Below are 15,531 nucleotides of genomic sequence, written 5' to 3'. Positions count from 1 at the left end.
TCAAGAAGTCATCCTCCCCTCGCTCTTACTTTTTTACCGTTCATCTAATGAATACAGTGAGTATGGCTTTACCAAAACAATCATTGATCGTGAATAAAGTATCCTTATTCATAAAGCTTCAATTGGTGATCTGTCTTTCTGCGTTAACCGCATATTTTTTCATACGTCTCAAACCAAGGGGATGCAAGGCTAAAATGAATCGGGAAGCACGCGTACATACTCAGTGCATCCCCTCTCGGGAATCGAACCTCGGACGCTAGCACTAGAGGCGAAGCCTCTACTATTGCGCCACGGCGTGAGGTTTGTCTATTTAAGCGTAGCAGTGTAATTTGGTTTTTGTTCACCACTCTTTGGAACTGTTGCTTTTTGTCTGCGCACTGCGTCAGTTCACGTGAGCCGTTGAATCTAGTTTTATATGTCACTCGCTCGCTTCTAATTGTTTCGCTGCCTTCTTAATTATATAATGTATATTTTCTTCAGCGGTTTTTGGAGCTCTTCCTGGTTTTCTACGTACTGTGTGACTACGTGGGAGGCGTGATGATGTCACACGAAACTCCGCCTCCCACGGCTTTCGAGCTCAACTCCATTACAGTATATGCAGAAAAACAGCTTCCAGTTATGACCATTACGCATAGAATTTCGAAATGAAACCTGCCCAACTTTTGTAAGGAAGCTGTAAGGAATGAGCCTGCCAAATTTCAGCCTTCTACCTACACGGGAAGTTGGAGAATTAGTGATGAGTCAGTGAGTCAGTCAGTCAGTCAGTGAGGGCTTTGCCTGTTATTAGTATAGATTATATATATATATATATATATATATATATATATATATATAATATTCTCTCCCAAAGGGGATGTATTTTTTTTATTTTTGCTACTCATACTTTCCTTCCACATCCCAGAAACACACACACACTAGAACATTAGAACAATCTAGACGAGAACAGGCCATTCAGCCCAACAAAGCTCGCCAGTCCTATCCACTTGTTTCCTCCAAGAAAACATCAAGTCGAGTTTTGAAAGTCCCTAACGTCTTACTGTCTACCACACTACTTGGTAGCTTATTCCAAGTGTCTATCGTTCTTTGTGTAAAGAAAAACTTCCTAATGTTTGTGCGAAATTTACCCTTAACAAGTTTCCAACTGTGTCCCGTGTTCTTGATGAGCTCATTTTAAAATACAAGTCTCGATCCACTGTACTAATTCCCTTCATAATTTTAAACACTTCAATCATGTCACCTCTTAATCTTCTTTTGCTTAAACTGTAAAGGCTCAGCTCTTTTAATCTTTCCTCATAATTCAACCCCTGTAGACCTGGAATCAGCCTAGTCGCTCTTCTCTGGACCTTTTCTAGTGCTGCTATGTCCTTTTTGTAGCCTGGAGACCAAAACTGCACACAGTACTCAAGATGAGGCCTCACCAGTGCATTATAAAGGTTGAGCATAACCTCCTTGGACTTGTACTCCACAGATCGTGCTATATAACCTAACATTCTGTTAGCCTTCTTAATGGCTTCTGAACACTGTTTGGAAGTTGATAGCTTGGAGTCCACTATGACTCCTAAATCCTTCTCATAAGGTGTACTCTCGATTTTCGACCGCCCATTGTGTATTCAAACCTAATATTTTTACTTCCTATGTGTAATACTTTACATTTACTGACATTAAATTTCATCTGCCACAAATCTGCCCAAGCCTGTATGCTATCCAAGTCCTTCTGTAATGATATAACGGATTCCAAATTATCTGCTAATCCACCTATCTTGGTATCATCTGCAAACTTAACCAGCTTGTTACTTATATTCCTATCTAAATCATTTATATATATTAAAAATAGCAGCGGCCCTAGCACTGACCCCTGTGGAACACCACTCTTAACATCGCCAGTTCTGATGAGGTTCCTCGCACCATCACCCTCTGCTTCCTGTGTCTGAGCCAATTCTGCACCCATCTAAAAACATCACCCTGAATTCCCACTTCTTTTAACTTGATGCCCAACCTCTCATGTGGCACCTTATCAAATGCTTTCTGAAAGTCCAGATAAATAATATCATAAGCTCCACTTTGATCGTATCCTTTTGTTGCCTCCTCATAGAATTCCAACATGTTAGTAAAACACGACCTCCCCCTTCTGAACCCATGCTGACTGTTCAGAATAACTCCTGTCCTTGTCATGTGTTGCTCAATCTTATCCTTAATAATTCCTTCCATTAATTTTCCTGTGATGCTTGTTAAGCTTACTGGCCTATAGTTGCTTGGATCTGCCCTGTCACCCTTTTTATATAATGGGATGATATTTGCCATTTTCCAGTCCTTTGGAATCTCTCCAGTGCACAGTGACTTCCTAAAAATATGTGTCAAGGGTTTATATATGTACTCACTAGCCTCCTTAAGAACACGAGGATAAATATTATCTGGGCCTGGTGATTTGTTTGATTTCATCTTATTTAATCTGAGCAGCACTTCTCCCTCTACAATTTCCAAATCCCTCAGTACCTCCTTAGTAGTTGTGTTTACCTCTGGCAGGTTATCCACTTGCTCACTTGTAAACACCTCAGAAAAATGTAAGTTTAGGGCATCTGCTATTTCATTGTCTGTATCTTTTAATTCCCTTTACTATTCCTGATGAACTTGACCTCCTCCTTAACTGTTCTTTTACTACTAAAATACTGAAAGAATCTCTTGGGGTCTTCTTTCGCCTTATCTGCTATATTCCTCTCCAACTGTCTTTTAGCCTCTCTGATATCCTTCTTAATGGTTGCCCTCATGTTCTCATACGCTCACGTTCTCTTTGCAGTCATTAGTCTTATATGCCTTATACAGCAGTTTTTCCTTTGCAACTTCTTTTTAAATCTTTATTAATCCATCGTGGAGTTTTTTAGTTTCCTATTACTTCCAAATTTAGGTATGTATCTGTCCTGCATTACATGTAAAACATTTTAAACCTGTTCCACTGCTCCACTGTCTCCACATTTAAAAGCTTATCCCAGTCTATCCTACTTAGACTTTGTGCATCTGCTCAAAATTAGCCCTACTAAAGTTCAACTTAACAATTTTAGTCTTTGCATCTGTACTCTTACAAAATACTGAGAATTGTATTACATTATGGTCACTTGACCCTAGTGGTTCAATCACCTCTACACCCTCAATTCTATCCTGATTATTACAGAATACTAAATCCAGATAGGCTTCACCCCTTGTTGGTGCTTTAACATGCTGTGTTAAAAACAGTCGCTGATTACTTCTAAAAACTCCTGCTCTTGTGCTCCTCCATCTGTAAGGTTATCCCAGTTAATATTTGGATAATTAAAGTCCCCATGACTATAATATCCCCTGTAAACTTGCCTTTTGATATTACTAAAAGATGTGTGTTGAAATTACTGTCTGAATTGGGTGGTCTATAACACACTCCTAAAATGAGACCTTTTCCCTAATATTTTCCAGGCGAAGCCACATGTCCTCACTAAGATGGGGCTCATCATCCAACTGAAGATGACTTACATTTAATTCCTGTTTGGCATAAACAGCAACCCCACCTCCTTTTCTGTTCTGTCTATCCTTCCTAAAAATGTGTATCCCTCTATGTTACACTCATCCCCATCTTTGTTATTTAGCCAGGTTTCCGTTATTGCTATAATATCATAATTGTGCTCTGCTACATACAACTCCAACTCACTTACCTTATTTTTGATACTTCTAGCATTAAGGCAAGCTATTTTTAATGTGTTAATCCTTCTATCTTTACGTGTTTGCTTAAAATTTACATTACTATGCATTTTTATTTCTACACCATTGTTTGTTCTTCCATGTATAGATCTAAATCTGGCCTGTCCTAACCTCCCTGCCCCCCCATTCCCTAGTTTAAACAATCCTCGACTAGCCTACACATACGCCTCCCCAATACATTGGTGCCCCTCCAGTTCAGATGTAACCCGTCACGGCGGAACAGGTCCCATCTGTTCCAAAAGGAGTCCCAATGCCCCATAAACCTATACCCTTCTACCCTGCACCAAGATTTGAGCCACGCGTTAAGCCTTCTAATCTCCTCAATCTTACCTGGACTGGCGCGTGGCACAGGCAGAACTTCGGAGAAGACTACCTTGTCAGTTCTGCTCCTCAGCTTGGTACCTAACTCTTTGAATTTGGATCGCAGAACTGACAGACTACCCTTATGTATGTCATTTGTTCCAACGTGGACAATGACAACTGGATCCACCCCCGCTCTGGCCAAGAGCCTATCCACCCTTCCAGGGAGGTCTCCCACCTGTGCTCCCGGAAGGCAACACACCGTGCGAGACCCTCTCTCTCTGGAGCACACCTGCGCTTCAATCCCCCTAATGAATGAGTCCCCAACTATCACTACCTCCCTCTTTTTGGGAACTGGTTTTGAGGTGGCCCGTTGGGGCTCCTCAACCCTGCCTACCACCTCAGAATTATCAGAGTCACCGTCCAGCTCCGCCAGGACATGATAACGGTTAGACACTTCTAATTCTGGGGTTGATGCCCCCGGACAGTGTGCACCCTTTACCTTACGCCTTGTGACCGTGACCCACCTATTCCTACCTGTCTGGTCTGGAATCTCCTCCCGCGCCACCTTAGGTGTGCACACGATCTCTCTCAAGGACACCTGGGCCAAGTCCGCCAATTCTCTATTACAACTCCTCCTCCAGTTCAGCGACCCTGAACTCGAGGTGCTGGATCAGCTGGCATCTCTTGCAGATGTAGCCCTCATAGACAACTGTCTCTTCCAAACCATCTAGATCAAATGGTGACTCTAAATTGACCCTGCATATGTGGAAGTGTGGGAATATGTCATACACTGGACTAGGACCCAGTCAGGGTTTGTTCCTTTCTCTGTTTAGGATAGAACTGGGATGTGCTCTGGCCCCCTACAACTCCAAATTAGATTAAGTTGGTTTGAAAATGGATTGACTGATGTACTCCATGTGTAAGGAAGCTCTACACTTACCTTGAATAACCCCCTACATGCTGCATTTAGTTTACCTTACTGTACATTCACAAATGATAAATTATATGTATATTTTCATTTGGCTAATTTAATTAACAATATGTAGAATATATGAAAACAAACATACACAAAATAAATAAAAATTACTGCTACACCCATAGCACACACACCGAGTGCTGAACAATCTTCAGTAAAAACCATACATATCCACACTTTGTTACTTTTCACCCTCACACACTAACAGATTTGGTGAACTATACCTGCCAGTTGGGCCCATGAATCCGGTTGCATGGCACTCATCAATAAATACCAAGGCGTTGTACTTCTCTGCCAAGTCGCATATCTCCTTAAGTGGAGCAATGTCCCCATCCATTGAAAACACACCATCCGTAACAATGAGACGTAGCCGATGTTTCTGTAAAAATATAAGTTCAAAGACTGAATCTAATGATTAAAAACAAAATCCATCCATGTATTATCAAGCCAGGGTTGTGATTGGCTGGTGTCTATCCTTATAACTTTGTGCACAATCTCAATCTTGGTTGTTTAAAAGTGAGAATGTTAAGGAGGAAACTGTTGTGCCTGTAAATGCTTTACTTGCTGAAGTGAAATTAAGTAACAGCTAACAGAAATGATTATTAAATAAATCCAAGTTAAATAACACAGTCAAGCCCAACTGTGAGAAACCCAATTCAGGAAACAGCCCAGGACAGGGTACCAGTCCACTGTAGCGCTTACTTGCAAGTTGTATAAATTAAAATTCCATTTACTGTTAAATTGTACCTAAACTATTTTAGACAGTCATTTTTAAAGAGACTTAAAGAATGTCTTGGATTTACTAAATAAATGCGAAAATAGCTTGGCGAAGAAGGTTCAGCATCTAGTTTACCTTATGAGGAAATGTAAATCTTGTGTTCTGAAATTCAGTAAATGGGATACAGTCTCTGTTCAGAAACATCTGGTCAGACCAAAAAAAGTATTGTGCAGAATTCACAGTGTGATCTTTTAGAAAATTAAACAAAAAGATTCTATGCTTCAAGGTAACAAATACAATAAACTACCTATATTATTATCTACTCTTTAATAAAGTGAACAGGCCTCATTGTGGCGAGAATAAGTTTAGTGTTTTTTTTTAATTTTTGGCTTAATTTCAACACCCTTTTCATTTTTACATTTAAAATAATTATCACAAACAAAAGTTAAATTAATTGGGGTTTAATGCTCATGAGTATTGCTTTGAAGGAGCAGTCCTTTTAGCATTGGTTACTGCTATCAACAGCCACAAACCACAAAAAGAACACCCTGTGAAGAATAATTCAAAATTTAGCAGCTGCATTACCATATAGTCAAAAGAACAAATATTGAAAATATGAATGTGGGAAAGCCAAAAACAAAACACACCGCACACACAATGTGCCAGGTAGTACATGTTTTCATTGCAGAGTTATAAGATGTTATGCAACCTTTTCATTATATTACATTTAAATATCAGCCATGTTTTGAAATGTGCAGGATTTTCTATTCATTCTCCAATCCCACTTTTTCCAATATGGAGGAATACATGGAGTCAGCTCTTACCCAGACAACATTATTTATTACAAAGGGCAAATCCTGGATGAGACACCAATTCAAAGGGCACACTCACACAATGTTACTTATTCATATTGTATGGAAACATTTCACAACTCCAATTAACCAGAAACATTTTGGGACTCGGGGAACAAACTAGTGTGCCTGGAGAAAACTCAATAATCAGGCCTATTAATTCCAAAATTATATTTATACTCTGTCTATGTAATTAGTGAAAGATGGAAATGTATATGATAGGAGCATGCCAATACAAGGCATTCTCAATTTTTTGGGCCTTTAACTGGACTGTGGTATCTGAATATTATTACATGCACTGCCCCGCCACCTTCTTAGGAATAAAGAAAAAATATCCATCCATTCATCCATTACCCAACCCGCTATATCCTAACTAAAGGGTCACGGGGGTCTGCACAGAAAAAATATACAAAGCAGAAATACTATTACTTGAAAAATTTTCCAAAGTTTACAGGATGTGTTTGCATGTAGCATAAGTCACGCAGCTATCTTATTATTGGACCCAAAAAGTCCTAAATAAAGTCCAAGCAGCCAGCATGTCCTTTCTTTTAAAAAGACACATTAAGCTCGGTCACACACGTGCTCATAGGAGGCAGCTAGAAGGACCAAAAGAAGGTAATTCCATGCAAGGCCAGGAGGTGGCAGAGTGAAATAATCCATTCTCTTTTATTCCTGCAGACCAAACACGGGAAATTCTGCATGGGACCACTGACATCACTTCCACTGACCTGCCTTAAAACCAAGCCAACTTCCTTCTGTGAATCAGTTATGTTTTGGACTTGATCTGTACAATAACCTGCGTCCAATTTTCCCTTTTGCAGTCTTCAGAGATTTGTATATATTCCTTGTTTGTTCCAAAAATACATTCTATTATTTATTTATTGCTACTATTATTGAAATGTTTAAATCAGTAACATTTCTCTAAGAGAGACACAAGCCACATAAAACAATGGCCAGCAGTCAATGCCACCTAGGAATAACATTTTTTATGGGAATCAGATATTTATTGGTAATTATGTTGAAATGTTGTATGCAAAATATACTTTCATTTGCATAGCCATGGAAATATTTAAGTTATTATAAGTTGCTCAGCTTCAGGTATACACTTGCCTTTCACTGCATCTTCTGTTTAGCATGTGCAAAATAAAAAAAAATATGGTCCTTATAGCTTCTGTTGTAAAAATGTTATTTAATGCGTTTACTTTCTGAAACAAGTAGATACAGTCATGTGAAAACATTAGGACACCCTTTGAAAGCATGTGGTTTTTTGTAACATTTTTAATAAATGGTTATTTCATCTCCGTTTCAACAATACAGAGAGATTAAAGTAATCCAACTAAACAAAGAAAACTGAAGACAAGTCTTTTCAAGATCTTCTGTAAATGTCATTCTACAAAATGCCTATTCTAACTGAGGAAAAAGATAGGACACCCTTGCCCTAATAGCGAGTGTTACCTCCTTTGGCTGAAATAACTGCAGTGAGGCGGTTCTTGTAGCCATCTACCAGTCTTGACATCGGTCTGAGGAAATTTTACCCCACTCCTCAATGCAGAACTTTTTCAGCTGTGAGATGTTTGAGGGGTTTCTTGCGCGTACAGCCCTTTTCAAGTCACCCCAGCATCTCAATGGGATTCAAATCTGGACTTTGACTTGGCCATTCCAGGACTCTCCATTTCTTCTTTTTCAGCCAATCTTTGGTTGATTTACTAGTATGTTTTGGGTCATTGTCATGTTGCATGGTCCAGTTCGCTTCAGCTTTAATTTTCTAACTGATGGTCTCACATGTTCTTCAAGCACCTTCTGATACACAGTAGAATTCATCGTGGATTCTATGATGGTGAGCTGACCAGGTCCTGCTGCAGCAAAGCAGCCCCAAACCATGACACTTCCACCTCCATGCTTCACAGTTGGTATGAGGTTCTTTTCTTGGAATGCTGTGTTTGGTTTACGCCAAACATGTCCTCTGCTGTTGTGTCCAAATAATTCAATTTTGGACTCATCTGTCATTATTCCAGAAGTCCTGGTCTTTGTCAACTTTATCTCTGGCAAATGTCAGTCTGGCCTCGATGTTTCTCTTGGAAAGCAAGGTTTCCTCCTTGCACACCTCCCATGCAAGTTAAACTTGTACAGTCTCTTTCTGATTGTAGAGGCATGTACTTCTACATCAACAGTAGCCAGAGCCTGCTGTAGTTCTTGAGATGACACTTTAGGGTTTTTGGAGACCTCTTTTAGCATCTTGCGGTCTGCTCTTGGGGTGAACTTGCTGGGGCGACCAGTCCTGGGCATGTTGGCAGTTGTTTTGAAAGCCCTCCACTTGTAGACTATCTTCCGGACAGTGGAATGGCTGATTTCAAAATCTTTTGAGATCTTTTAAATCCCTTCCCAGACTCATAGGCTGCTACAATCTTTTCTGAAGTCCTCTGACAGCTCTTTTGTTCTCACCATGGTGCTCACTCTCACTTCAACAGTCAGGAGCACACCAAACTAAATGTCTGAGGTTTAAATAGGGCAAGCCTCATTCAACATGCAGAGTAGCGATCTACTAATTATGTGCACCTGGTGTGATATACCTGTGTGAGATCTGAGCCAATTTAAGAGGGAATACATGTGAGGGTGTCCTATCTTTTTCCTCAGTTAGAATAGGCATTTTTGTAGAATGACATTTACAGAAGATCTTGAAAAGACTTTTCTTCAGTTTTCTTTGTTTAGTTGGATTACTTTAATCTCTCTGTATTGTTGAAACGGAGATGAAATAACCATTTATTAAAAATGTTACAAAAAACCACATGCTTTCAAAGGGTGTCCTAATGTTTTCACATGACTGTATTACATGCATTAACAAATATATCTGCTTGCACTTTTCTCTGGTTTATGAATCTGGACAAAGCTCTAGCAAATAAAATTAATAAAAGGTTTCCTGCTACATTTTGCTAAAAGTAAACTTTTCCGGGAGGCACGGTGGCACAGTGGGTATCGCTGCTGCCTCGCAGTTAGGAGACCCAGGTTTGCTTCTCGGGTCCTCCCTGCGTGGAGTTTGCATGTTCTCCCCATGTCTGCGTGGGTTTCCTCCGGGTGCTCCGATTTCCTCCCACAGTCCAAAGACATGCAGGTTAGGTGGATTGGCATTACTAAATTGGCCCTAGTGTGTGCTTGGTGTGTGTGTGTGTGTGTGTGTGTGTGTGTGTGTGTGCACCCTGCGGTGGGCTGGCACCCTGCCCGGGGTTTGTTTCCTGCCTTGCGCCCTGTGTTGGCAGGGATTGGCTCCAGCAGACCCCCCCAAGACCCTGTAGTTAAGATGTAGTGGGTTGGATAATGGATGGATGGATTAAACTTATCCAAAGACTGACACTTTCTATCTGATCGTTAATAATATGTACGTCACCAGCAACAGCTTCCTGAAGTCTTAGGTCTGGATGCAAAAAGTGCCTTTTATAAAGCCAAATGAAATTCTTTATTCAATGCATATACACAAATTTAGATTTGGATCCAAATACAGTATATATGCATGAATTAAACCAATATCCTCTGACCCAGAAATCTGAGCTCAAGTAAACAATATAAAATATTATTATTTTCAAAAGTGCAACCTGACAGGCCTGTCATTTGTCACCAGTGCCATTGAGCTCTTTACCATCAACTTCCACAAACAACCAAAGACTTCAGGTTTTGTAAGCAAGGGAACTGAACAAAAACTATATTATATATATATATATATATATATATATATATATATATAATTATTTTCGTGTTTGAAACAGAAATTGCATATGACCACGCGAAACAGAAATTACGTATGACCACAGAACATATAATACAGGACCTAATCACTTTGTTTGTGGACACCATTTTTATATCATCTTTACGAATTGTTATTATTTCTGTGAGAGTTATTTTACTGATATTGAAAAGAAGTAAACACAAACACGCCGATCTTTCCCATAGAAGTGTGCCCCGCATCGCCCTCCTCTCTCGACTCCAGTGCTGAGCCATCCGCCGCCTGGCGCGTTCTGACAGAGAAGTTTTATTTATTCGTCCAAGTGACTGTCACGGAAACTGCCACATTATACATTTTTTTTAATTGGCAGTACTTAATAGTAGAAGAGATGAAGAAAATAGCTTAGTGTCTTTCAACTTTTCAACTGCGTCGAGCTGTAAACAATATGAAGACAACACCGCCTTCAGCAGTAAGGGGTCATGACAATAAAGTGGACACTGGGAGGCGCAGAATGTCGGGCTGCTCTGCCGGGTCAAGAGCTTCACAGTTTCAGGCAGCGTCCTCTCTTCTCGCACTGTTTGTGACACTTCAAGTGCCCCGTCAGCTCCTGGGAGAGTGGAATTCTTTACGAATTAATGTAATCGGCGCCATCGAAGCGTGACTCTCTTGGTAAATCGCGCTGCATGACTACTTACTGTCCCTTAAGGTGAGTTTGGGTCACTAAGACCCTGCAACATTCAAGGTTGCTTTTGTGATGAATTCTTTTAAGAAGATGGAGGGATTACATCTAAGAAGATGTACCAACCTCTTCATGTAAAGTATTGGACTTGGGAATTGTTTGGACCTTCTGCCTGTTAAGCACGGAAGGGCAGCGTCCACATTTCTCAGAATAATTTTTCTCTTAAATCACAGGCACGTAGTGCAAGGTTGTCAAGCAGGTAGTTTACCCGAAACCACTGCAGTAGTACTCAATGTATTACTTCTTAAATGTTAATGTTTTACGGTTTAATAATTTATACACTTCTTATATATCATTCAAATTCTTTTATCAAAATGTTTTACTACTTAATAACTTAATTGTATAAATACTACATTTTATTTTTTCCCTTGCACTCAGTGAGCAAAGCCATTGGGTGATCAGCTAGTCCTCATAAATATCATATGGAACTTTTCACCACTGAACCATTGCAGCTTCTTAAAAACAATGTATTATCAGGCAAGGCTGGGAAGCATTGAAAGTTTCCAGAAAACAGCCTGACAATGTAAAATGTGAAAAAGAAAATGTTTTATCAGTGACAAAAATGTGTGTGTATTCATCCACATTAATGGTAATGTTTTTAAGCATGCAGCGGTTACAGTTACAATAGGGAACAAAAAAATCCTGGGCTTGAAACATTTGGACCACGGCAAATTAAAAATGTTACAATAACAGAACATTGAGTTTGTGCAAAAGTTCTACATTTATAAATAATGTAAAATACGGGCACATTTCACATTTCCCTTTGTTTATACATTTCAAGTCCTGAATACATTCCAATGACAAATGAATATTTAACTAGTACAATAAAAGAAATTAAAAAGAAAAATAATGTACTTTCATGTTAAGTAAAATTCTAAATGAACAACTTTAAATGTGTCATACTTAACAGCTGTGAAATTGTAAAAATATAAATGAATATCTACAACAGAGAAATATCTTTTACTCAAAATCAATGAGTAATGGAGTTATTGTGAATGGCCGCAATCCAAGTTTTTTGGTTGCATACATGGTCTGGCAGAGATGCAGTGGTACATGTTTTTCCTGGCAAGAATGATGTAAATTACAGAGTACTAACAGCTATCTTTTGCATTTTATTTGTGTCATGTAGTAACAGTACATTTTGTACCTTTCCAGAACACACAGTGTAGCAACACCAAGTGACAAGTAGTTTCCCTTCATCCAGCCCTACCACCATTTACTTTTAACACCCCATCCTATTGTACTTAACCAACTTCAATACCATTTTTAGTGGAGATTTTAAATCTTGTTTACAGTATGCTTATGCTGACTCACAGAAAGCAGCATGCTGATGAACTGGTTAACATACTACGCTACTCCCAAACTAGTGGTAATTACTAGAATAGTATTGCATGAATGGTTAAAATGTATCTAAGACAAAAACCTGCAGCTTTAATAAAATGGTAATGGACAGTGAATATTTTCTCTAAAAACAGTCATATGCTAGAAATCCAGCATGTGCTTGTACTTTTGGAAGGTCTACTTAACTGGCAAGTCGGAAACAAACAGCTATGAAAAACTATAAAAACAAAGAAATTACTAATGAGATGTTTAAAGACGTCAACTTGTTCAGCCTCATTTTCATTTCTCACCCATCCTGGCTTACAACATTTGCTCCTGGGTAATCAGGATATTTTCTTATCAAACAGGTGAAATGTTCGCTAAGCTTTGTTGTTTAAAGGGAGTTAGCACCCCCTGCTGTATACATGGTGTTCCACAAATTTTGAAGATTAAAATTAACCAGATCATTATTTCCTGTGAATAGCTTTACACATCAGTTTGAAATTGTTCATATACTTAGCAGTCACAATTACACAACGTGAAGACCCATCCATTTTAATATTAGCAACCCCTGATAAAAAATGTACAAGATCGTATCAGGTTGTCAGATCTCATCTAACATTAGCTGGGAGAATTAACACTTCTAAAAATGAATATCCTTCCAAAATGTGATATATTTTTCAAAATATTGCTATGTACTTATGATTTTAAAAATTCCCAATTGAAACTGTGATTAGTTAAAAATAAAAAATGGCCACAGGCAGAAACATCAACTCTTAGGTCCCATTCACACCTAAGCGATTTTCTAGCGTCTTATCACTACCCCCCAATGACCCCTTTACTTATTGAGAAGATACTTGCCATTGTTTTCAAAGACACCATTTACTCCAAAGCATTTTAGCAGTGAGCGATTTAGAAAACTCTGGCATGGAGCAGTTTGAGTGTTTTCGGCCAAACACTTGTTCTATTAAAAGCAATGGTAAAGGGCATAAAAAGAAACTAGTAAAAGAAAACAGAAGAGCGTTTTGGAAGCATTTTTACAGAAAGTCATAGCCTCTTCCTGGATAAAGTAGCTAACTGAAAGTATCGGAAGAATGCTGGTGTTGCCATGCACTCAAGCACACTGGTCTTCTAGTGACAACTATTGCGGGACAGATTATGGTATGTAGCTTAAAAGCTTGCAAGTAACAATGATTCATCAAAAGTTACAGGTGTGTGTTTAGTTTTCATCAGGTTAAAGTTATTGAATTTTATTTTATAAAACAGCTCTGTGCTCCCATTCTGTCTCTTCCTCACAGCGCGCATGTGCTCATGCATTTCTGGAGGATTTTGGTATTATTAAGCATGGGGAACTGAAAATGATTTTCTATTTTAACACTGAATACTTAAAATGTGTAAGTAATATTTCTCAACTAGGAACATATGTTTCGTACTTTGTGAAGGAAATAACATCCATCACCTTTTTCATTCCCAATCCAACCCACAGCTGTATACTCTCCGGTGCACCACCAGATCATACTGTTACAAAATATCCTTAACAGAATTAAAACTAAATCAATACTTTATTAAAATGTTTGTGTTACCGGACTGCACACAGCCCACTCTTTTCTGCTTGGTTCTGCAACTGAGCCCTGAAATGATTGGTGCACCATCCGCCACAAGTTAAACAATTTACTAAAATTTACTAAAATTTTCCTAACCTTCCTTCAATGTCTGCTGTGGAAACTGTATAATCTTGCACTGATGAAAATATACTTACAATTGTTAGACAGTGACTGTTTATTCAATACAGTAGTGCATCCCCAGATAATCAGAGATAAGAGCCAGCACATTCTTATGTCATGCAGCTGCTGACTTGGGCCCATCTCTCCATGGTGCTTTGTCTCCCAACATGTGAACCATCAGCCCTCCCAACTCCTACCTCCTCATCTGCTCCTTCATATAGTTCCTGTCATCCACTCAAACTCCTCCTCACACTGGTTGCATTTCACCATCAGTTCATACTTCTGGAATTGCCGGGCTTCTCAACCCTCATGGCACGTTTTAATGGCCCATGTTGCAGATGCCCAGCCCCTGGACAGCACTCCCTAGAAAACCATGGAACAGACAGAATCCTTCTAGAAAGTTCACTGTCATTGGCTCCATTTCATCTCTAAGTGGTATCCTCCTGTAGAAACACTACATGGATCTGGCCCCAAAGAAATTGATAAATGTTTCAGTCTTCTCTAATTTATCTTTGTGTTTTATTGTTTTAAAGCTAATATTATTAATTTGTTTCTAAATGTATCTATTATTTTATTGGTTGTTACAAGGAAACACTACATTGTGAGAGTAAGGTAATTCGTCCATCTTGACTGTCTACTTCTACTGCTAACCCCTTACGTAATGCTACTGGTTTGATAGGACATAATGGCTTAACAGAGTCTTCCGTTAAAGTGCACATCATTAATAATCTAATAACAAATCTTAACGCACGTAAAAAATCTAGGCAGTGCGGCAAAAACACCAATAATTTAATTGAAATTACTACTTCAGATCAACACTGCATTAAGACTATAAAAACGGATTGTAGATTACATAAAAAGTACACACAGAGGCGTTAACAAAAATAACTTAATTTTTGTTCCGATTACCGATAACACGCATAAAATTTGGCTCTGCCCTTCAGAAACATTAAATATGGCACTATTAAATGTTAGAGCTCTAACTAATAAGACATTTTTTATAAACGATCTTATTAGTGATAGAAACATTGATTTTATTGCTAAATGAAACATGGCTTAATTCAATGGGGCGGCAGTTTTAATCGAATCTGCCTCCGGATTACAGTTTTACTCGTGCGACCGCCAGGGAAAAGGGGCGGTTTGGCAAACATTTACTCGAGCCGATTAAAATGTAAAGATGTTAGTTTTGGTAAATTTAAGTCCTTTGAGTATCTCGCCGTTGTTATTCATGGAGATTCTCACGTTCTCGTATTATCCGTGTATAGACCTCCTAAATATAACGCGTCTTTCCTTGAGGAATTCTCTGACTTAATGTCAATTTTAGTTACAAACTATGATGCACTCTTAATAGTGGCGACTTTAACTTTCATGTCGACAATCAGTGTGACCAAAAGGTAAAGGAATTCATGAACCTCCTGGACTCTTTTGATTTGAGGCAGCTCGTAAATCAGCCTACACATAA

At 38.9% G+C, this 15,531-nt stretch overlaps 1 protein-coding gene across 1 annotated transcript in view; it reads right to left on the bottom strand.

The window, feature by feature from the left end:
* The window catches only part of gcat (glycine C-acetyltransferase), a 41,560-nt gene that overhangs the window by 10,482 nt on the left and 15,547 nt on the right, over nucleotides 1-15,531 (bottom strand). Inside the window, exon 5 of the mRNA XM_039766439.1 lies at nucleotides 5,227-5,381. Within this exon, the coding sequence (XP_039622373.1) occupies nucleotides 5,227-5,381 (155 nt within the window). The remainder of the gene's footprint in view (nucleotides 1-5,226; nucleotides 5,382-15,531) is intronic.

This window comes from Polypterus senegalus, chromosome 10 (assembly GCF_016835505.1).
Source record: "Polypterus senegalus isolate Bchr_013 chromosome 10, ASM1683550v1, whole genome shotgun sequence".
Lineage (NCBI taxonomy): Eukaryota > Metazoa > Chordata > Cladistia > Polypteriformes > Polypteridae > Polypterus > Polypterus senegalus.
The sequence above is the reverse complement of the archived record's forward strand: the minus strand, read 5'-3'. Positions and strand labels throughout refer to the sequence as shown.